Here is a 24,387-nt window from a genome sequence, read left to right on the forward strand (position 1 = left end):
AACTCCATTCAAAAATTGGGAATTTAAGAAACTGTTTTCAGGGGTACATACAGGGATCCACATAGGTAAATGTGTTAACTTACTCCACCTTAACAAAAATAAGAATTTTAGAGTTTGTTATTAAGCAGTACTGAAACAAATGTAACCGAGTTAACCAAACTTCATAAAAAAAAAGTACAAATTTAAGTGCTTGTTCTTCAATGGTACTTTGTAGAGACAAGGGTCCAGATAAGACAGTTAATCAAACCCCACTCAAAAAATTGAGAATTTAAGAGCTTGTAATTGAGGGGGTACGTTGCGTAGACGCCAGTTACCATGAAAAAGAAAGTCAACCAAATTTCATTCAATAAAATAGGAATTTAAGAGGTCCATATCCAGCGGCACTTTGAAGAGTCAGAGTCAACATAGACAAGAGATACAATCAAACTTCACTCAAAAGTTGGAAAGTAAGAGCTTATTTTTCAGTGGCACTCTGCAGAGACAAGCGTCAACATGAATGAGAAAGTCAACCAAAATTCATTTAAAAAATTAGGAATCGAATACGAGCGGGTCGACGTAGATGGGGCAGTTAACCAAACATTCTAAAAAAGCAGGAATGAAAGATTATCAGTGACACTTTGAACTGATCAGACAGTAAACCTTTATGAGACAGTCAACCAGACTTCACTCCAAAAAGTAGGTGGAGAAGAGTTCGTTAATTAGCGGTACTTTGAACAGGCAAGGTAAGCAACCAAACTTCATTCAAAAAAGTGGTAATTTAAGCGCTCATTAGTCAATGGACCTGTACAGAAAGGAGAGTCAACATATATGAGACGGTAAACCAGACTCCATTCAAAAAAGTACGAATTTGAGAGCTCTTTATCCAGACAGGAGAAAGCGGTCAGATTCCCGTCTATTTCTATTAAAGCCACCATTTTGCTGATGTTTCGCGTTTCTCTTCGTGACAATGTGGACGAAGGTGTGTGACACTCTGAGAAGAGGCCCGTTTGCCGTCTCGTCTTTGTGCTCGTACTCCTGGACTTTTGAAAATAAAAGAAAGGGGAGGAAAAAAAAAAAAGTTTTGCGAACCCTTTTAAATAATTTGGGTGAACTCTGCACCGGCTGTGTGTTTCCAGGGGTCTGGAATGAAATGAATAATGCATTGTTTTTTAAAAAAAAAAAGAAAATTATTGGATTTCTTTCCAAGGTCGGTTCCTTTTTGTTGGAACAAAACAACCTGGCAGGAACACTTTGTTATTTCAGTTCGTTTTTTTCCTTTTCCTTTTTTTATTGTTACAACAGCTATGCTGTCCGAGTCTTACCCTTAACGGCTGACAAGGCGATTGGCCACGACGGACGGCTCAGAGGAAGCATCCATTTTTTGCGCCATAGCAGCGTTAATTACACAGTTGTTACAGCGACGTGTTCAAACCCGAACCAAACAATTAATAGCAGGATTTGAATGTCGAGCGCGTGTGGCTGAAGCGTGATGAATCAAAAAAAATACGAATTTTGGAGTTTGTCATAGACAACAGTAAACACGTAAACCACTTAACCAAACTTCATCCAAAAAAGTAGGAATTTAAGAGCTCGTCATTCAGTGTTTCTCTTAACAGACGATGGTCTATATACATGAAACGGTATACCAGACTCCATTCAAAAGATTGGGAATTTAAGAGCTTGTCATTCAGTGTCGATTTTCACAGATGATGATCTATATACATGAAATATTATACCAGACTCCGTTCAAAAAATGGGGAATTTAAGAGCTTTACGTTCAGTGTTGCTTTTCACAGATGATGGTCTATATACATGAAACTCTTCACCAGACTACATTCAAAAAATTGAGAATTTAAGAGCTTGTCATTCAGTGTTGCTTTTCACAGACAATGGTCTTTATACATGAAACACTTAACCAGACTACATTCAAAAAATTGGGAATTTAAGAGCTTGTCATTAAAGGGTACTTAGCAGTGACACCATACAACAGCGGAGATGGCGGCGGTGGTTTGACGCTCCTCCTAGAAACGACCAATCGGATATGAGATGAGAAAAAGGATGTGGAGCTGGATGACACCTCATAAACCGACCCTTGATCCAGCTTCATATTTCAAAATAAAGGCAGGATGCTTTTTATCTAGAAAACATGGGAGATGGCACGCTCCATACAGAGCTAACCAATCACGGAGGGGAGAAAAAAAGGGGGCGGAGCCTGTTGACGACCAATCCGTCCCTTGTTTCCTGACACCGATGACACATCGAGGGTCCGCTCATTATAATCCCAATCCAGGTTTTTCAAAGTAAAAGCTATTAGAGAAAGCGGCGCAGATTTCACGCCCCATGTAGAATCCAATCGGATTTGAGGGGAGAAAAAGGGGGTGGAGCCTGCTGCCCCCCCCATCCTGTGTTCCTGTAGATGAGATATCAAACGGATCTCATTATAATCCCCATATTGCAAAGTAAAAGCGTAGCACATCTCAGGGGATTCACGCTCCAAACCGACCAATCAGATGTGAGCGGTCTTTCCCAGCTCGCCAGTTCTCTGTTTTCCCGCCGCTCACCTGTCGCGGGCGCCGTTCTGTGCCTTTGCATTAATGCAGTGGTTATAAATACGACCACCTCCTCCACATTTCCCCCCCGCCAGGCTCTTTGGAGACCACCAGCAGGTCCAGGGTCTATCCATGCTAATGTGATGCGGGGGTGTGGAGGTGTGTGTGTGTGTGTGTGTGTGTGTGTTTGTGTGTGTGTGTGGGGTGGGGGGAAAATACAGATTATTTTTGGCCGCGCAGCCAGCGAGGTAAACACAGCAGCCTTCTGTTTCCCTTTTTAAGCCACATATCTCCCGAACACCGACGCTGGCGAGAAAAAAAAAAAAAAAAAAAAAAAAAAGCAAAGTTATTTATTTTATTTTATTTTTTTTCTATTATTTCAAGCAGATTAGGAGAAAGTAACCTTTGCCTCGGTCCCCCTCCCCGCCCAAAGGACTTAATCTGTGGGTACACAACAGAAATGTCACCCCCCCCCCCCCCCCCCCCCCTTGTTTCCACGGAGACGTGACCGGAGTGATCCGTTCACCTCACCGTTTTTTTTTTTTTTTTCCAGATTTTTTATTTATTTTTTGTTTCAACCTCGTTGACCTCTTCGGTTGCTGATGTAACGTTGCCGCGGAAACGGAGAAAACCGAGCCCCCGGACTCACCTGGACCGAGGAACGCCCACCCGTTCCCCACCACTAATTTTCCCGCCGAGGGTTTAGAAAACCCCCCGCAATAAGCAGCGGCGCCGTCTTCCGAGAGATATTTGCATTATCCCGGACTTCAAAAGCGCCGCCATCGGCGCCGATAATCTCCCGATGTTAGCGGACTTCCTTATCGCTCCTTCGCACACTCCTTCGTTTTCACCCCCTCCTCTTCTTTCCCTCCAGGTTCTCCATCGATCCCCAGTCGGACCCGGAGGCCCTTTTCCGCATCGTGCCGGACGCCGGCCTCATCACCACGGCGCTGGAGTTGGACCGCGAGCGCGAGCACTGGCATAACATCACCGTCATCGCCACCCAGAGAGGTCAGAGGTCACGCCTTCAAGGCGCGTCTTTTATTTTTCCATTCACGGTCCGCTAAGCGGCTTAGCTCCCCAGGCCGCCGTTCCTTTTCCTAATGGTTTATCACGGCGGCGGCGGCGAGGATCGATCGGCCCGCATTGTGTGAGTTATCTGGCGCGGCGGAGGGATCCATTCCCATTAGGATTCGGCGGGAAAACAAAGAAGCGGCGCCGCGGGTCGATGGGAACGGGCCCATTGTGATTAACAAAGGCCAAAACCGATCACTTATCAATCTCCACAAATGGCTGCCCGCGTGAGTAATTGAACCCGCAGCGTTGTTAAGGCTTTAAAAGAGGTCGGAAACGACGTAAGCGCTTAATAGATGTGTAATACACGTGTACTACAACGCGTCCCGCTTAGCGCGCCGGCTTAGGCTACCTCCCAGAACCAGTTCTATCCGCTCCGGTTCCTTGTTTAACTTGAGCGTCGACCCAATAGAGGAGCGTTAGCGCTCGCCGCTAATTGAAAATTCTGCACCCGCCCGCGACGGCGCAGAAAATCAGACACATTTATCGGTGCGTTAGCGTTTGTTTTCAGATCTTGTTATTATTATTCTGATTGTCAGCTGTGGATAAATAGATGCTGATAAATCATAGACGATGCCTGCTGGCTTTTTGATTGGCTGGCGTGACGGACAAACCTTGACTATTTCGGCGCCTTCTATTCTTAAAATCCTCGACGGAACGGAGGCGGAGCTTCCTTCCTTTCTTTCCGAAGTTCGGCGCCAACTTCCTGCCAACGCCTGGCCGAGATCCAGCCGTCGTCACCCCCCTCCCTTCTCCTCGCCGGAATTTTTTGCCCCGAAAGCCGGCGCCGCCTGGCACCGAGGTGAACGCTGTCCGGCGCCAGAGAAGCAGCGAGGTCATCTCCCTGCCAAGCTCGGAGTTTATCTGTGCTTGGCGTTGCCGTCGACTCGAGGGCGCCCGCCGTCAGGCGGTTGCCACGGCAGGCGCCGCCTGATAGCGGGAGCGTCTAAGTCGTTGACGCGCTGGCATTCGCTTGTTCTGCGGCGTGACGGCTCTGTTTGTGGCCCTGTGATTGACAGGTGACCTTGTGATTGACAGGTGATCTCTTTGATTAACTTACGTTATTGCCGAGTGACATTCTTGATTTACAAATGGTCTATTTAATTGACAGGTGATCTTGTGATTGTGGCGTGATCTCCGTGATTAACAGCTGACCCTGTGATTGACAGGTGACCTCTGTGATTGACAGGTGATCTATGACTGACGGATGACTTTTATGATTGACAGGTGTTCGTGTTATTGAAAGGTGGCCCTGTTGTTGACATCTGACCTCTTTGATTGACATCTGACCTCTGTGATTGACAGGTGACCTCTGTGATTTAAGGATGTCGCTATGATTGACGGGTGACTTTTATGATTGACAGGTGTGTGTGTTACTGACAGGTGGCCCTGTGATTGACAGATGAGCTCTTTGATTGACAGATGAGCTCTTTGATTGACAGATGAGCTCTTTGATTGACAGGTAACCCCTGTGATTGACAGGCCATTCATGGCCTGGAAGTGAATAATCCCTCCTCCCATTTGGAATACAGAGAACCTTGAAGAACTCCGGGATGTTTGCGCGTTTCCGTCAACTCAGAACGACCTCGCTAAGCCGCCGCCGCCGCCGCCGACAGCGGCGTCGAAGCTTCAACGAACCCGGAGAACAAAACTCATCCTGGATCGTCTCCCGAACCCCCGCCTTGTCACTTTACATAATTCCAAATCTGCCCCCACATCCTTTCACCGAGGAAAAGTCAAAATTGTAAACTTGTTTCCACTTCCCTCCACACAAAAGTAAACAAACGCCATTTGTGGCGCCGGTTGGCTAATTGTTCGTCTCCCCTGGCGGCTGCTATTGAATTATATACATTTCAATTAAGGAGTCGGCGTTTTTTTGTGTCGAACACGGATCAGTCGGAGGAGTGGGCGGATTCCAGGTTTTGGTGTCGGGCGAAGTGTGTGTGTGTGCGCACGTGTGTGTTCGTGTCAGCTCTTGACGGCCTGAAATGTCCAGCGAGGCCGAGAGCGCATTGAAGTGCGGACGCGTGCGATGGAGCGGGGGTGTGGGAGGCCCGACTGCCAATCAATTTTAACTGCGCCCTTGTGCAACTGCACGCCTCCTCTGCACCCCCGCTCTCTCACCGACACACACACACACACACACTCATACACAGATGCACGCACACACACTCATACACAGTGAAATTGAAAGGAGAACCTGCAGCAGGAGCATGGCACCTCCCACGCCATCAAGGTAGCCGCGCTGGCGCCTTCGCCCAGCTGTGCGCTCGCTAACATGGCGCGGGCCCAGGAAACGGTCGCTGCCCGTCAGCGTCTTCGGTTTCTCAAATAACGTTGCCGTGGAAACGGAGAAATCCAGCCATGCGGCGACAGAACCTCCAGTTGGGTTCCATTAGCGGGACGCTAACCTGGATTAGCAAGATGCTAATGTATTGGTGAACCGCTGGATGTCCGTGTGCAGCCCTGTGATTGACAGGTGACCCCACCTGGGTTAAGCCCCGCCTCTCGCCCGATGACAGCGTGTGATTGGCTCCCGGGAATGCACACTGAGACGATGAATGAATGATTTTTAACTGTTTTGCGCCGTCTCACTCCAGACAACCCGAGCCAGGTGTCCCGGGTCCTGGTGGCCATTGAGACGCTGGACCTGAACGACAACGCTCCGGAGCTGGACCGCCAGTACTCCACCGCCATGTGCGACTCCTCCGCCGTCGGACAGGTTCGTATCCGTATCCGCCGCCGCCGTGATGGAAAAAGAGAGGGGGGGATTGCGGTGCCGGGTGCGCTTCTAATTTAGTTTATCGTCAAAGACGCCGCCGCTCCGAGGGCGGCCTGTTCCCGAAGCGGCGGCTCCTGCCACGTCCGGTTTCGTCTCCCTCTAAATCCCGCCTCCGGGACGCTCCACGCCATCCCTTCGAATTAGCGAGCTAGCGCGTGACGTGCAAAGGGTCTGTCAATAGTTTCCTAAATTAACAGCGGCGGCGATCCGACAACTACAGTCTTCGACCGTTCATCTCCAGACGCAGCTCCTTCCCTTCGTCCCCTTCGAGGTTCTTCTTGTCCGTTAAATAAATTAACGGCGGTACGGCGTTAGCATCTGCCGTGCTAGGAACGCCCGCGAATCTGAACGCTGCGTTTCGGCGAGGTACTGATCATCTACGAACCAGGAAGTAGCCGTAACACTTTCAGAAGTTTTTTTTTTTTTTCTACAGAGACGCTGAGTTTTACGGTCCCTTGAACGCACCGTGAAAATGGCGGGAATCTGCACTCGGCCCTGTGATTGACAGGCGGCCAAAACCCCGCCCCCTGGGCGAAAATCAAAATAGCGAAACGCGCTAATCCCTAGCCTTTTCAATGACGGTGCTGGCACAAAATTGGACTCAAAGCTACACAGAGTCCGCCGGCGCCGCAGAAGACACGCCGACTTGTTGTCATCCCTCGCCGCTGCAGGCGCCGGTAAATTACAGGTTGCCACGGCGTCCATTTGTAAACAAACATAATAGCACGGGAAGAGCGTAGCTTGAGCCGGATCGAGCACGGCGACAACAGCAACCCGCCGATCCTCGTCCAATCGGTGACAACTGGACATAACCCACACACACACACACACACACACACACACACACACGGACGCTGGCGTATATTTAGACGTATCTATCTCCGATCTGCTGTAGTGTCCCTGCGGTCGCCACTGAAGCCGTGCTATCAGAGCCCAGCAGCCCCTCGCATCATAATTAAGCTCCGTCCTCTCGTCCCTGCGTCGCACATTCTGAAACCGAAATAATCCCCCCGCCGCCCCCCCAAGCATGACACATCGCCGTAATTCGCCGTCTCGGCCCAGCTGCTGTTCAGCCCGTTGTTTTCCTCTCCGCCGCATGCGTCTCCTCTTGTGAATCTGCGCAGCGAAGCCGCCGTCTCGTGTATTTTTTTTTCCCCACCGCGCCTAGCGATGAGGGCTAACACCCCCCTCCACGCTAAATGTGTTTTGGCGTGCAGCACGTCTTTGCGCTACAAGTCATTAGCCGCCGCGCGTTTGCATTTTCGCATAACTGTACATGCAAATCTCCGGGGTCGCCGAGTCTGAAAGACGCCCCCCCCCCCCCCCCCCACTCCCGCGAGAAGAGGCCTCATGCGATGACAGCCGCGGATTTCATTAGCGGGAAAATATCCGTCAGCTTTCCCCTTCATCTTCAGTTTAATCCCCACGCCGTGGCGGGGCGGCGAGACGTGTGATTGAAACCGCTCCCGCCCCCTCCACCCCCGCGTCGGCCATGTTGGCGAGGGGCGGCGTCGCGCACTCGTCCGTCGACTCGACGGGTGTATCAGACGCACTCCGTTCGCGCTAATTGCCGGGGGCTTGTTTGGATTCCTGCTGACTCCGGCTAATGAGTGCTAAAAGCGTGTGTTTGCATGCGCGCGCGCGCCTGTGTGTGTATGTGTGTGTGTGTGTGTGTGTTGTGCTGCTCCCCCCTCCCTCCCTCTTCACATCTGGACATAAACACACAAATCTCCCCCTGGCCTCTCTCTATCTCTGCGTTCCAGGTGGTGCAGGTGTTGCGGGCGATTGATAGAGACGAGGGCGGGAACGACAGCACGGTGTATTTCAGCATCCCGCCGGAGTCGGCCGCCGCCCTCAACTTCAGCGTCAGGGACAGCGGGGGTAGGCGCTTCCCCTTCCACCTCTTCCCAACCCCCCCACTTCACCATTCTCTCTTAATTCCTTCTCTTTACACCCTCCTCCCCCGGTTGCTTCCCCCCTTCATTTTAAAGGCTCTTAATCCCACATTTTTCCCCTTTCATTTTCCGTCATTCTCTCTCCTTTGTCCTCCTCCTTCATTTCTCCGTCCCGCCGCTCCCCTCCGCCAACCCGTCTCACCGGCAATGGCGGCCCAATTGTTTCCTTTTGTCTCCATCCCTGCTTCTTTTTTTTTCACCCGTCTCAGCCCCCCTGTGTCCTCGACACACACGTCTTCTCCCACCTTGCACACACACACACACATACACACACATGCACGCACTCTTACACACACTTTCAAGCTCAGCTTTATTTGCTTATTAACCGTAATAAGTGCACAGTGACATCCCAGGGACCGGTGTCTTTGACCTGAAGTTAAAATCCACCCAACCAAACTCCATTCAAAAAAAGGCCAATTTTAGAAAGTCACCCAATTAGGTTCCCTTTGTCTCCGTCCTTGCTTCTTTTTGTCGTCCACCTCAACCCTCCTGTGTCCTCGACACACACCTCTGCTCCCACCTTGCCTCACATACACACACACACACACACACACACTAAAAAGCTCAGCTTTATTTGCTTATAAACCGTAATAGGTGCATAGTGACATCCGAGGAACCGGAGTCTTGTAACTGAGGTTAAAATCCACCCAACCAAACTCCATTCAAAAAAAGGCCGATTTTAAAAAGCCGCCCGAATGTTTCCATTTGTCTCCGTCCCTGCTTCTTTTTGTCGTCCACCTCAACCCTCCTGTGTCCTCGACACACACCTCTGCTCCCACCTTGCCTTACATACACACACACACACTAAAAAGCTCAGCTTTATCTGCTTATTAACCGCAATAGGTGCATAGTGACATCTGAGGAACCAGAGTCTTGTAACTGAAGTTAAAATCCACCCAACCAAACTCCATTCAAAAAAAGGCCGATTTTAAAAAGCCGCCCGAATGTTTCCATTTGTCTCCATCTTTTTGTCATCTGCCTCAACCACCCTGTGTCCTCAACACACACGTCTTCTCCTAACTTACCTCTCACACACACATTCATGCTCTCTTTTATTTGCTTATTAACTGCAATAGTTGCATAACAACATACCAGAAGCCTAGACCCCCAAGTCCACCCAACCAGACTCCATTCAAAAAATGGGCAATTTTAAAAAGTCACTTAACGGGACGGGAGTGATTTAATAAAAGGGCGGCACAGCAGAGTGCTAGACATTGTGCTAAGCTAACTCAGCCCGAGCCGCGGTCTGTGGGCTCGTCATGCTGCACAGAAAGGGAAACAGACTCCAGGAGATTGCTGCTGTGATTTTTACAATCTATGGGAGCGTCCATGATTGACCGACGCGGTTTTAGTTCCACGCCGCTCGAGGTGTCTTGTAAACGCGGGGTGCACGCCGGCGCCCCACAAATAGGCCGAGACGAGCCAAAGCATCATAAAATCAATGTTTTGATGCCGGCGTCCCCGCTCGCATTAGCCCTCGGCCGGCGATGCGCTCGCTCATGAAGTCGTGGGAAACCGCGTTCCGCGCGTTCGCTGTGATTTATTATCACCTCGGCCGTTTCGGTTCCCCGAGCCGCCGCTGGGAAATCATTTGTCTCTTTTGCGGGATTAATGCCCCCCCCCACCCCGCCGCCTCGGTCGCTAACTTTGTTTACAGTTTGATGTAATGCAGGTACGGCTCGCTGCGGATCCATCACGGCCTTTTCTCCGAGAAAGGCGTCCCCCCGCTGCCGGCGGGCGCTCCGTGGGAATAAATCGGGCATCGGGAGCGACGGGCGGTCGGTGTCAGAGCAAACAGCTCTCCACGCCGCCTCATCTTTCCTCCATCTGTGTTTGTATTTGTGCGATGGCGCAGCACGCGAGCCCGGCTCACCCACCACGCCGCTGTTTTTTTTTTCCTGAGAAAAATGGTCCCCCCACTTAAACCCCTGGTGGACAATCAAGCTGCTCCCGTCAGAATGTCAACAGGGAGGACGGCGGCGGCGCCCAGCAGCGGGAATGGTTCTGCTAAGGCGCGCCGCGGCGTTCGCTCTTGATATCATCACCTCCGCCCTTTCCATTTCCAAGAAACATATATCTTATATCTAAATATCTAAACGGTAGCAACCTGCATACTCTCACAAAGCTAATAATACCAACCGTCATGCTCGTACGAAGCTAACATTACCGACCTGCGTGCTCACACAAAGCTAACATTAGTGAACTGTGCACTCACACTAAGCTATCATTACCAGCCTGCTTGCTCTGCAAAGCTAACATTACCAACCTGCACCCTCATACAAAGCCAACGTTACAAAGCGGCGTGCTTGTAAATAGCTAACGTTACTCCCTGCACACTTGTACGAAGCTAACATCACCTACTCTCTTGCTTATACTAAGCTAAAATTACCGACTTGTGTGCTTGTTCAAACCATAGCGTACTGCACACTGGCTACATCACCGAACTGCACTCTCTGCAAAGCTAACATTACCCGCCAGTGTGCTCTTACCAAGCTAACATTACCGAGTCACGTGCTCATACAGAGCTAACATTACCAACCTGCGTGCTCGAAAATAGCTAACGTTACCGCCTGCATACTTGTCCGAAGCTAACATTACCTACTCTCCTGCTTGTAGAAAGCTAAAATTATCGACTTGTGAGTTTGCTCAATCCATATCGTACTGGGCTACATCACCAAACTGCACTCTCTGCACAGCTAACATAACAGTGTGCTCGTACTGAGCTAACATTAAAGAGTCACATGCTCATACAGAGCTAACATAACCAACCTGCGTGCTCGTACATAGCTAACGTTACCGCCTGCATACTTGTACAAAGCTAACATTACCCATTCATCTGCTTATATAAAGCTAAAATTTCCAACTTACGAGCTTGCTAAAAGCTTACTGTACTGTACACTTACACTAGGCTACATCACCAAACTGCACTTTCTGCAAAGCTAACATTACCAGCCAGCATGCTCATATCAAGCTAACATTACCAAGTCATGTGCTCGCACAGAGCTAACTGCCCGTATACTTGTGCAAAGCTAATATGACCCTCTCTCCTGCTCGTACAAAGCTAAAATTATCAACTTGCGCAAACCTTAGCTTACTGTACACTTGCACTAGGCTACCATCACCAAATTGCACTCTCTGCAAAGTGAACATTAGTGTGCTTGTAACAGTCTAATGTCACGAGCTCATACAACGCTAATGCTACCACCCTGCGCTTGGACAAAGCACAAATTTCCAACTAGTGCTTGCACAAAGCTAACTACCAAATTTTTAGGCTTAGGATGCTAACTGAGGGCAGAGGCGCTCCTGGGATGGACCAGTTTCTTCTATTTAAATGTTCCTTCAACCAGCATCGCCTCATCCACCCGCTCCATCAATGCTAATCACTTTGCGCGACTGTGGAACCTGGTCCCCCTGGTACACCTGCACGGACAAACGTTCCGCGGCACAAATTTTTCCCATAATTAATTAGATCCCTGCCCTTGTAAAGATCCAACCCGCGCGTTAAAACCGCCAGGACGGCAGATTTATGCCTGAATGAGAGCGTAAATCTGTCCAAACGTGGCGTGCATTCTGTTTGCCGACGTCCCGTAATCCGGGCCGTGAATTCTTAGAGAGGTGGGATCTCATCAGTCGTCGTCTAGACGCTCCGACAATAGATTCGTCTTATTAGATCAAATTAGCGTCATTGTTATTCTGACGCGAGGCTTGAAAAGCCCTCGCATGACGTGCGAGACGAGGAGGGGGGGGAGCGGCAACAACGGCGAGCTTTAGAAAAATAAAACAAGATCTTGTTTATTTATTGTATCCCCGCCGCTTTTGTCGGATCGCTTTTGATTATTTTTAACCTGGCGGCGGGGAAAGCGGACGACGGCGGCGCGGACGCAGGTGTTATTGACGAATCTAATTACGCTCCGCCGAGGGCGCAGCGGCCGTCCTGACGAACGATAGCGACGCTTGTTTTGGATCCCCTCGTTTGCTCGCAGTCCTGATCGCGGAAGCTAACGCGACTAGCCTGATCGAGCTTTTCTTTCCGATGTAAACAGGAAGTGGTAACGGTAGGTGTTTCCCCCTTCCAGGTCCCACCGCCAGCTTGGTGCTGCTGTCCCAGCTGCAGCCGCTGTCCCGCTCGCCGTCGTCCACCCTGACGCTGCACGTGCCGCTGGTCCTCAGGGACGGGACGTCGGGCCTCACCAGCACCGGGACCGTCACCGTGTCCGTTTGCCCGTGTCTTCGCGGCGGCGCCCAAGCTGGCGAGAAGGAGAAGGAGAAGCAGGTCGCCGGCGAGTGGGACTGGGAACGGGAGGCGGTGTGTCTGCCGCAGCAGTCGACGCTACCGTCGCCGGGACTCAGCACCGCCGCGCTGCTCGCCATCCTGGCCTGCGTCGCCACGCTGCTGGGTGAGTAGCGTCCTTTTTACCGCATGGCTAATCAGGATGCCGTGGGGGAAAACGCGGCTAATGCTAATCTGCGACTGTTAGCCGGTGTTTGGATATGGAAATGATGCACCCATGTGTTCCCCGCGATCCGGCGTTATCTCCACCCCAGCGCATCTCGTTAACCCCTCCCTCAAGGTCGCCGCTACAGCAACCCGCCGCCGCGCGATTACCCCGCCCGTTATTTATTTATCTTTCATCGCTCCCGTTGCGAAACGACCATCAGATGCTCGACTGGATAGGGCGGAGGCGTCGAGGGGCGTTGGCGCCCGCCCAGCAATCGCCGTCATTTCTATTCAGCATGCCGAGTCGCCGCTCGTGGCGCGCTGATGCAGGCGGGCATTATCATTCTGGATGAGACCATCATGAGCGAAAAGGCATTACGGCGTGAAGGTGATCGCGCCGGGTGGGTCTTTTAGAAATGTGTTTTCTCAGCGGTGGGGGGGCTTGATGCCGCTCGCTCTGCTTTGTTAGCTTTAAGCAGATGCACCCGCGATTTCGGTACCGTGACCTCCAGGAAATGTTCAGTGCTAGCCTGCTAGCATTTGGTTCTTCAATGGTGGCTAGCCACACGTCCGCGGAGGTGATCCCCAGGTTTTACCGCCGCTTCACCGGCGGATGGCGGAATCGGGACGGTGAAAATCGATCACGCCGACGCTCCAGTTGCCTCACAGCGTTAGCTCGGCCCCGCTATTTGCAGTCATCCTCACGCTAGCATGATGTAGCTATAGGGAATTGCCGTTGCGCGGAGTCACGCAACCCCAAAATGGCAGCGACTTTCCACTCAAGGGTTTCGTTAATGTCGACTTTTGTTTTTCCACGTTGGATCCGAAGAAAATTTTCCACCGACGTGAGGTCTCACCCCTTTGTCTGCCCGAAGTCCCTTCCTCTCCCCTTCGTCGCCACTCTTCCCCCTGTTTCCCCGCTTATTTCCCCCGCGACCGCCGCTCCCCTCTTCATCTTTCTTTCTCCTCAATTTCCATTCCCGCCGCCGCCGCAGCGGTGACCGCCCTCTCGCTGTCGCTGCGCCGCCAGAAGCGCGACTCCCTGTCGCCGCTGGAGGACGACGATGTGCGCGAGAACATCATCACGTACGACGACGAGGGCGGCGGCGAGGCCGACACGGCGGCCTTCGACATCGCTGCGCTCCAGAGCGCCCCTCACAGCTCGCGCTCGCGCGGCTATCGCACCCTAGACAGCAGAAACATGTAAGTATATAATTTTTTTTTTCTAATTTCCTTCAAGGAATAGCATCAAACTGTAAATTGCGAAAGACAGGCAGGAAGTGCGTACGTACGCCCCTCCAGACTAAAAGCCTTAATCCACGTCCAGCTCGTAATTGATTCGCTTATGAAACGGCTCCAGCCGCGAGCTCCCGGGGTCGCGATCAGTCGCTTATCAAAAAAAAAAAACAAAACCCGGAGACAGAAGGCTATCAGACTCCGTCGTCCCGGGAGACGAGTTAGCGGGGTCGTGGAGGGGGGAGGGGGGGGTTGTTGTGCTCGTTTTGTTAAGGCTTGTTTATTCTCCGCTACATCAAGGAGCTGTTGGCGCCCACTTTGATGTCTCTTTGAAACGCCGTTATTGCCTTTGGTCTAATAATTAGCTGCTATGAATCGGCGCCGGCTTAACGGAGGGGTCGTAAACAAGTACAAAGGCTGCCGTTGTTTTATCGGAAATTGCTCCGCCGAACGTGCGGAGGTGGACGCGGGAATTTGGGGGGAAAAAAAAAGAAGACCCGGATCTGTTGCAACAAAGCGCAACCTTCGCCGGGGACCGTCAACGGAGCGGGTCGTTCAGATCGGTCGACTTTCCATGTCCTCGCTGGAAGGGTGGCGCGGCGGTTAGCAAGATGGCTAACCCAAGGAGGGCTTCCAGAGTTCCAGTCTCCGGGTTCCGCGATTTCCTCCCAAAACATGCAGGACGTCCATTAATTGTTTCGTGAATGAATGAGTGAATGGTTGCACGCCTCTATATCGGTGTTTTCCCAACCGCTGTTGTGTGCCGGGTGAGACGCTTGCACCCGATTGGTCCAAAAATGATTTAGTCAACAAAATTATGTGTCTTGGTACGTCTATCTATGTGGGCCACTAGATGGCAACAGCTAAGATAAGATAAGATAGGACTTTATTGATCCCCATAGGGGGAAATTCGATTGTCACAGCAGTGCAACAATAAAAATATCAATAAATATAAATAAAAGAAACACGTGACAACAACAACAACAACAACAAGGATGAAAATAGAAAACAGGATGGGAAAAAAAAAAATAACAACAAGAGAAAATTTGGATAAGCAGGGTGAGAATGGGGCGACAACAATAAGGATATAAAAAAATAGATAACAGAATTAGGACACTACATGTGAATGAGTGAGGTAGTAAACATGGATATTAATATAAGGAACATAAGGTAGTGAATGAGCTTGTGGAAATATTACAAAAGAAAACAATCGGGGTTCGATGTTACTCCAAACTGAACACCCTTCACTTTAAGATAAAAACACAAAATATTTTATTCATCTGCGTTTACAGACTGAGAAACATCAGCAGGATGAGTGAGAAAGCTCTGGAAACTAGCAATAAAGTTGCTGAACTCAGCACTAAATCCACACACTATGGCAGAGACATTAATACTTCCCTATTTTCCCCACTTAAAATCCTTACATTTTCTCAAAAAATGTGCTTTATAAACCGATGCCTTATATATGAATTCTTGTGCTTACTAACTTCGAACCAATTTTATGTTGCACGCTGCTCTCAAACATCTGTCAAAATGTTTTAACGCGACGAAGCCGCTGCGCTTGATGGATTGTCAGAACGTTCCCGCCCGACACGGGGACGTTGTATTAAAGTGGCTCCTCGGTTGAATATGGGTTGTAACGTCAGAAAACGTTAGATAACTAATGTTGTAGTGCTGGAATACAATGTTGTTCCAACATTAACTTTTGGTGTCCGCCATCGCTGGCAACCATTAACCAATCAGAGAACGCACTTTTTCTAATAGCGGTACTTACTGCGCTTCAATATAACGTATTTTGCGGACCATAAGGCGCACCGTGTTATAAGGCGCATGCTAAAACATACGATATATCAAGCAAAACAAAACAGTTTAGTTGAACTTTATTGATCTCGTCGTTCCTTCGGAAACTGTTTTGGTCGTCTTTACTTGGCGCATTTCGTCTGTTTGCTTCCTCCACTTCGGTAGCGTTGATTCATTAATATTGAATTCTTTGGCGGCTGCTCTATTCCCATCATCTACTGCATGACTGGGAGCCATTAGTTTGAATTCCGCTTCGTAAGCATGTCTCTTAACAGGTGCCGTTTTTGGGCGTCCGCATACACACAAATGTAGGGTAATATTCTGTTGAGCCGCGGTATGTTCTGGTATTACAAAACGTGGTAGACTAAAGCATACTATGTACTGTCCTCTGATTGGTTTATGTTTGCCAACAATAGCGCCTAAAGTTAGCGTGAGGTTGGAACAACGTTGTATTCCAGCAATACATGATTAGTTATCTAACGTTATCTGACGTTGCAACGCATATTCAACCGAGGAGCCACTTTAATACAACATCCCCATTTCCAACAAATCAAACAAGCTTCGTCGCTTACCAAAGTGGGACTAAAACATTTTGACAGGTTTTTGAGCGCAGTGCACCACATCAACTTGGTTCGAGGTCAGTAAGCAAAGCAAGAATTCATACATAAGGTATTGGATTATGAGGCACACGTTTGAGAAAATGTAAGGGTTTTAAGTGCGCCCTATAGTGCGAAAAATATGGTACTACTGTACCATGTTGTAGGGTATTACTGTACATTGGTGTGTATGAGGACCCCCAAAAATGGCACCTGTTAAGTGACTATCTTATGAAGCGGAGTTCATGTATGTAAATAATTGATGTAAGGAAATTGATCCATTCATTGATATTGCGCCTTATAATCCAGTGCGCCTTATAGTCCGCAAAATACGGTGCCTGCCTGGTGGTGTGTCCTGTGATTTGGAGTTTGCTACTTTGGAGTTTGTCTCATTTCCGTTTAGCTCCATCTTGCGCCTTGTAGCTAGAAAAAGCGTGTACGCGAGTGAAGGTGCGTGGAGGTCAGAACGTCCTCGGATCGAGGACTTCGCTCGTTTCCACGCTCCGTTTCAGCCGTGCTCCGGTAACGAGCCCACCGATGCTCCTCCCTTCCGAAAAAGCCGTTGTATGCTTTACGACGTCTGTCGACGCTGAGGGGTTTCCTTTAACTGCCGGATCTATTGCCGTAAAAATGTCTGCGAGCTCTTCCCCGACAGTAAAAGTCCATTGATTCCCCCCCGTTGCTCCGGCGTGAGGCGACATTGTTCTTCGTCCGATCGGTGCGCGGGGGAAAGCGATCGAAGCGGCAGGAGAGGATTCGTTTTTTCTTTTTTTACCGACCGAATCCCAACTGTCTCAGGAAGACAGTGGATTTATCCGACGTCCGGAAATGTTCTCGTGGGAAATGAGGAGCACTAGGCTACATTTCGGCACACCTTCTTGCCCTGAACCTTTTTGGCATTGCAAGGTTGACATCTCTGACACCTCCTGGAATCTGATGTTAGCTAACACTTCACGCGATATCAAGCAAATATGATAGTACTTCATGTGTGTTGCGGTACTCTTTCAACCAGGTATAGCGGTACAACTGCAGTAGTTGCCACAGTAATCTACTGGGGTATGAAGGGTGAGGAGGTAGTGGACGCTGATGGACTTCTTGTTTTTGGGTCCTGCAGCCGCTACACCCAACGAGGCCAGGATAAGTCTCGCACCTACAGCTGGGCGCAGAACCCGGGCATGGATCTGGGGTACTCGGGCCCCGGGGGGCCCCTCTACGGCCGCCTCTGCTACAGCAGCCACACCCTGCCCGTCCTCCGCCGCGCCCCGGGGGGAGCCTTCGAACCCGGCCTGGCCGAGCTGGGGTACCGCTTCCCCGCGGGCCAGCCGGACCACTCGCTGGTCATCCAGAACCAGGGCGCAATGGTGGGCCCCATGGAGTCCGGGGCCGTGTACGTGGCTCCCACCGACCTGAGCCGCGCCGGCAGCCGTGACGGAACGGCGCCGCAGAGTGCGTCCGACGGGGGAACGCCGCGGACAGAAGACGGCCAGGAGCGGCGAGGAGGCCGGGGCACTTCCAGCAGCGGCACCGAGGACAGCGGCGAGGAGAAGGCGAGCCACGCTCAAGACGTGGACTGGGTGAGGACGAGCTCGGACGTCTTTATGTCCCCTTACGGCAATTATGTCCGCTTTGCTGTCTTGACAGCTGAAATTTGAGACAATGTGTAAAAATGCATGCCAACCGTCAGCAAACTGGATAGCAAAATGAAGAGTTAGCTGCAGGGCTAACTGCAAAGATAACTGTTTACCTAATTAAAGAGTGAATCAAAGGGCTAGCTGCAGAGCTAACTGTGTGGCTAATCGCATGGTCAACTGTGTGAGTAACTGCACGGCTAACTGCATGGTTAACGGCAATGCTTATCGCGGCTAACTGCGCACTTAACCATGCGGCTAACTGTGAGGCCAACAGTCAACTACACTGCTAACTGTGGCTAACTGTGTGACTAACCATGCAGCTAACTAGGAGGTTAACTGCGCAGTCAGACTGTAGGGGCAATCACACAGCTAACTGCATGGCTAACTGCACAGCTAACTGTCAAAATGATCTACCTAGCATAAAAATCAAGATATTGAAAAATCCAAACATTTTACAGATATTTATTGTATGTTTATTATATACAAATGATCATTGTAGTTTTTACAGAGGAGGTAAACGCACTTTGAAATTTTAATTCTTAATTTAAAAATAAATAAATTGGAGGATAACAAGGTAACTCGCTGCCTGGCTAACTGGATGGCTAACTGCATGGCTAGAGCCACACATCACTGTAAAGCTAACTGTGTGGCTAACTGCATGGCTAACTGCATGGGCAACTGCATGGCTCAAACCGCACATCACTGCGTTGCTAACTGCAGGAAGGAGAAGGCGGCGGCGGCGGGGAGAATTTTCCTCCAGTTAGATTAGCAAACAGCTCCGTAATGAAGCAAATACGAAAAAAAAAACGATTAGCCCAGGCGGCGGGATCGAGTTTCCGCTTTTTTTAATGATCAAACGCCTCATCTCCCGCCCCCTCGCCCGCCCTCACTTTGCAGCGTTAGCACATTGTAGCATCCCGCTAACGGCTCCCTGCTTTGCCGCGCCGCCTCCCCCTCCCTTCTCCTCACCTGGCTTCGGCGAAAACTATCCCCGGGTTGAAAGGTCTGGCCTGCGCCCCCTGCAGGTGCAGTCCGAGACGCTACCCCGGGAGCACGCCTTGGTCACGACCCGGTCCGGCACGGTGGCGGGCGCGGGGCCGGGCTGGGGGTGCGAGTCGGCCACCCTCCCCGCGGCGGGGCGGCGGACGTCGCGCGCCGGCTCGTCCCCGAAAGGCAACGCCTCCGGCCAGGAGTCCGACTCCAGCGCCGCGACATCGGCGGACGGACAGCGTCAGAGCGGCCGCGGCTACGGCGCCGTCGGGGAGGCGGCGCCCGGCCAGAGGGACCACGCCGCCACCTTGGGGCGAGGAGGACTGGAGATGGGGAGCACCTTCGCGGTGGCGAGGCCGGAGAGGGATGGCGGGGCCGTGGCGGCCAACGGGACGCCGTCGGTCTACACGGACGCCGGCTTCATCGGGGAGTGGCGCGAGCGGGCGGGCCTGGGGGGGTTCGTCCTGGGCCGCATGGATATGACCCCCCAGCTCATGCCGTTCCCGGGTCAGCCGCGGGGGGGTTACGGCGGGGTGGTGGGATTCGGGCCCGGGTGGGCGGAGGCGGCGGCGGCGCGGGGGGCGGCGGCGGCGGTGCCGGCGGGCCCCTCCCTGGCGCTCCGCGTGGGCGAGTTCCTGCGCCTCCGCCTGGCGCAGGTCACCTTCGACCCTTCGCAGCCGCCGTACGACTCGGTGCAGGTGTACGGCCTGGAGGGCGGCGGCTCGCGCGCCGGCTCCCTCAGCTCGCTGGAGAGCGAAGGCGAACGCGAGGCCGAGAAGGACGACTGGGGCGCCGGCCTGGACGAGTGGGGGCCTCGCTTCCAGAAGCTGGCCCAGCTCTTCAGGGACCGCGAGAGGGAGCGCGACGAGAAGGAGGGCGAGGACGACGGCGGCGGCGGCGGCGGCGGCAAGGCGGACGGAGACGGGAGGAAAAGGGAGGAAGAGGAGCGAGCGCAGGGGGACGGCAGAAACTGAAAGACGAGGAGGAAAGCGGGAGGGGAAAGTGGAGGGCTGATGAAAAGCCAACAAGAAGCGGAATCGTGTGAGCAGAAGTTAACGGGGAGGAAGATGAAGAGGCAAAGTAATAAAAAGAGACAGAGAAAAATGAGCCCGGGGAGGGCGGGGGGGTGATTGATGTAATTTAAAGCAATAAGTGTTGAAGACGCCGATACAGCGGAGCACAGATACACAAGGGGGGGGGCTGGAACACCCTACGGGAGAAGAACAGAAAGTGTGTGTGTGTGTGTGTGTGTGTGTGTGTGTGTGTGTGTGTGTGTGTGTGGGGAGGTGGCACTCCAAGCACAGGTTGGGACTAATGACTCATGGAGGCGTGTGAAGGAAAGTGAGCTTGGATTGGATTGGATTGGATGGGGGGGGGTTCTCTCCTCACACACACACACACACACACATGCATGAGAGCTGATTTACACGCTAAGGCGGTGATTGTACTTCAGTAAAACGCTAAAAAAAGAGGATAAAAAAAAAACTTGTGATGTAATAACTACTTTATTACTGATCTACAAAGGTTTTTTTTTTTTTTTTTTTTTTTGTCATACGACTTCTTTTAACGCCGAATCTGCCCCCCCACCCCTCCAACCCCCCCAAGCATGATTTCGGAAAACCACGCCGACGACTAAAAATAAACAAATAGATAAATAAACAACACAACCCCCCACCCCCACCCCCCCGCCCGGATATCACTGATTAAATTCCTGCTTTTTTTCTTCAAAAAGAACAATTGATAATGAAATTCACGGGAGAAAAAAAAAAGAGGAGCGAAACCATTTATATATATACATACATATATATATGTATATATATAATATATAAGGTGTGGAGGAAAATGTTGTGTATCTCTGATGTAAATACAAGCGAGGAAGTGGTGAAGAAGAGGACGAAGAGCGCCGGCGGCGGACGGGGGGACGGAGGGAACTTTGCGTTCATGCTGTATATTATAAAGCGGAGTGGACTTCGGCGCCGCCGCCGCCGCCGTGGCCTGTTTACCAGCCCCGACAGACACGGGTGTTTGTTTTCCCGCCGCCGCCGGAGATGGACGACAACGCCGGCGCTCAATTATACACGTGGCCTCTGGCAGATGTTTGTTTTGTGCACAAAAAAAAAAAAAAAAGAAAAAAAAATGTATAAAAAAAAAACAAAAAAAAAAAAACGAATAATAATACAGGAGCGAGGAAGAGGTTATAATGAAAATCCATTGGAGTGAAGAGGAAAAAAAAAAATTTATTTTCCCTAAAAAAAAAAAAACAACAGAAAAAAGGAAAAAATCTCTACAATATTCTGACGTGGAGTTGTAATTAGTTTTTATGGCATCTCTGTTTTGAGTGTTGCTCTGCCTGGGAGGTACGGAATAAAAGTCCAAGAGATGGTGGCTGTCCTTCTCTCTGAGCCTCTTTAAAAACAGAGGAAGTAAAACCTCTTCTCGGTTGTCTAATTCGCGCACCTGGGCTGTTATTACGGGTTTATAAACCTTATTACAGGTTTATTAACGTGTAATAAGGTCATAGTCGGGGTGGAAGTCAAAGGGATGGCGGCTCTCCTGCTCGCTGTGCCTCTTATTGACTTTAAAAACAGGAACTCGGACCTTTTCTCGGTTATCAATTACACGCACCTGGGCTGTTATTACAGGTTTATAAACCTTATTACAGGTTTATAAACGTGTAATAAGGTCATCGTCGGGGTGGAAGTCGAAGGGAAGGCGCCGCTCCTTCTCTGTGCGCCTCTTATCGACTTTGAAAACCCAAAGGGAATCGAACCTTTTCGCCGCACTGGATGAAACACGCGAATCTGGATGTTATTACAGGTTTATTAAGGTGTAATAAGCTTATATATCCGGTCAACCGGGATAGAAAATGGTGGCTCGTTCCCTCTACGCCTTTTATTAGCTTTGAAGAAAAACAAGGAACCCGACCTTTTCCATGTACTTTGTGAAGTTCGCACACCTTGGTGTTAATTACAGATTTATTACAGATTAATAAATGTGAAATCAGGTTATAGTCAGCAGTAAAAGCACCTGAATTACAGGATGTTAAAAATTCTCATTAAAAGTTGAGGGGAGTTTTAATTCAATTTGACAAAAAAAAAAAAAAAAACAACTTCCTGTATAGTTCGGCGCCACTTCCTGACACAACCGGTTGTTGCTAGGCGACGAATTGGACCCTCGGGGCTCAAAACGGAGCAATTGATTGGTCGATTTCCTCGTATTGATACGCCAATCAAATGAATCCGTTATCAAAAAAAAAAAAAAAAAAACACGTGAAAAAAACAGAAACCGTTAGCGGATGATATACACACACACACACACACACACACACACACACACACACACACACACAGTTGCACTATGGCTGGGATTTGATTGGGTTACGAAGAACTGAAGTAATTTTACACAGATAGCTGCTCAAGAGCACGACCGTATGCGTGTGTGTGTGTGTGTGTGTGTATTGATTCCCCGGCCCTCACCCGGATAATCTGTAATTTTTGCCCGGGAGTCATTGAAGTCGCGCCTCATCGTTATTCGCGGCGCTTCTCCGGCGGCGCGTCGGGCCGACCCTGATTTGCATGAGGGTCCGGGAGGAGGAGAAAAAAGAAAAAGGTGGGTATCGCAAACAGATTAGCGACCCGGAGAACAAATGAGGTGCAAATGCGATAAATGGAGCCGGAGGCCGGCGTCCCTTCGGCCTCGTCTGCACCGGACCACGGAAATGGAGCCGCCGGCCGCCTCCCGGGGGGGGAAGGAGCCGCCGGCGAGCGCTGAGGAACCACGGTGAGCGCAGAGGAAAACGACGACGGGGAAACGAATGGAAGAAGCGACGCGAAGGAAGCGAGTCAGAAACCGCATCGAAGAACCGACGTGAAGGAACCGGGTGAAAGGAACCGACCTCGGTGAACGTCCAAAAGGGAGCGAATGAAGAATGAGGTCATCATGGAGTCACTTTGGAGAACCAATGGCTGAGAACCGCTTCTGAGAACCAACGTGAAGGAACCAGGTCATGGAACCGCGATAAAGAGTCGACACGAAAGAACAGCATCTAAGAACCAACGACAGTGAACCTCGTCGAGGAACCGAACCACTTCAAGGAACCGTGATCAAGAGTCGACATACGAGAACCTGATCTGAGAACCGATGTGAAGGAACCGAATGAAGAACATCGTCTAGGAACCTCATCATGGAACCACTTTGGAGAACCAATGCCAGAGAAACGCTTTTTAGGTCCAACCTCAGTGAACCACATCAAGGAACCGAATGAAGATCTGCACCAAAGAACCACATCAAGGAACTCAGATAAAGAACCAACATGAAAGAACCAAAGTCAGAGAACCAAAATGAAGAACCGCATCGTAGAACCACAGGGAAGAACCGCGCGAAGGAACCACGATAGAGAGTCAACGCAAAAGAACCAACGAGAACCAACGTGAAGGAACTAGATCAAAGGAACCAGTTCAAAGGAACCGGATCAAAGAACCAGATCAAAGGATCTGCGAGCCTTGTCAAGGAACCAACATGAAGAACCAGGACACAGAACCTCCTGGAAGAACCACATCTGAAGTGCATCTGAGAACCAACCTCAAGGAACCAGATCCAAGAACTGCAAGAAAGAACCTCATCCAAGAGCCACCTGGAGAACCTTGTGAGGAACCTTGTGAGGAACCAAAGCTGCACTCAAAGAACCTTCTGTGGAGATCCATGTTTCCAGACCTTCACTCAGCAACCTCCTCAGAATAAACCCCAGCCTGCATACACACACACACACACACACACACACACACACACACAACACCAGGGATTATTGCAGATTAGATTTTGCAGGGTGTTGGTGAGCATGGATGTGTGTGCCTGAATGTGTGTGTGTGTGTGTATGTGTGTGTGTGTGTGTGTGTGTGTGTGTGTGTCTGTGTGTGTGTGTGTGTGTGTGTGTGTGTGTGTGGGTGTGTGTGGGTGTGTGTGTGCATTCTGATTGAGGGCATGCATACAAATGTGTTTAGATACATGCATGTATGTGTGTGTGTTTGTGTGTATGCATATACATGTATATGCATATTTGTGTGTCTGCATGCATGTATGTATGTTGCAAATGTGTGTGCGAGCGTGTTTGTGTGTGTGTGTGTGTGTGCGAACATTCATGTGTTTCTGTGTAAGTTGTTTATGTGTGTGTCCTCGGGCTTGTGTGCCTTTATGGATGTATGTGTATGTGTGTGTGTGTGTGTGTGTGTGTGTGTGTGTGTGTTTGTGTATGCATTTATGCATGTATGCATATGTGTGTATGTGTATGCAATCTCATGTGGTTTTGTATATTGGCAAAATATGAAAAAAGTCACCGTCAAAACACACACACTCACACA

General features: G+C 50.4%; 1 protein-coding gene across 1 annotated transcript in view; it reads left to right on the forward strand.

The window, feature by feature from the left end:
- Nucleotides 1-21,415, forward strand: part of cdh24b (cadherin 24, type 2b) — a 111,743-nt gene extending 90,328 nt beyond the window's left edge. Inside the window, exons 8-14 of the mRNA XM_086172590.1 lie at nucleotides 3,403-3,539; nucleotides 6,203-6,324; nucleotides 8,148-8,265; nucleotides 12,416-12,736; nucleotides 13,773-13,980; nucleotides 17,524-17,983; nucleotides 19,066-21,415. Of these exons, the coding sequence (XP_086028716.1) occupies nucleotides 3,403-3,539; nucleotides 6,203-6,324; nucleotides 8,148-8,265; nucleotides 12,416-12,736; nucleotides 13,773-13,980; nucleotides 17,524-17,983; nucleotides 19,066-20,004 (2,305 nt within the window). The 3' untranslated portion in view covers nucleotides 20,005-21,415. The remainder of the gene's footprint in view (nucleotides 1-3,402; nucleotides 3,540-6,202; nucleotides 6,325-8,147; nucleotides 8,266-12,415; nucleotides 12,737-13,772; nucleotides 13,981-17,523; nucleotides 17,984-19,065) is intronic.
- The last annotated feature ends 2,972 nt before the right edge of the window (nucleotides 21,416-24,387 follow it).

This window comes from Fistularia commersonii, chromosome 25, assembly GCF_037954325.1.
Source record: "Fistularia commersonii isolate RoL2024-O1a breed Wild chromosome 25, RoL_Fcom_v1.0, whole genome shotgun sequence".
NCBI classification, from domain to species: domain Eukaryota; kingdom Metazoa; phylum Chordata; class Actinopteri; order Syngnathiformes; family Fistulariidae; genus Fistularia; species Fistularia commersonii.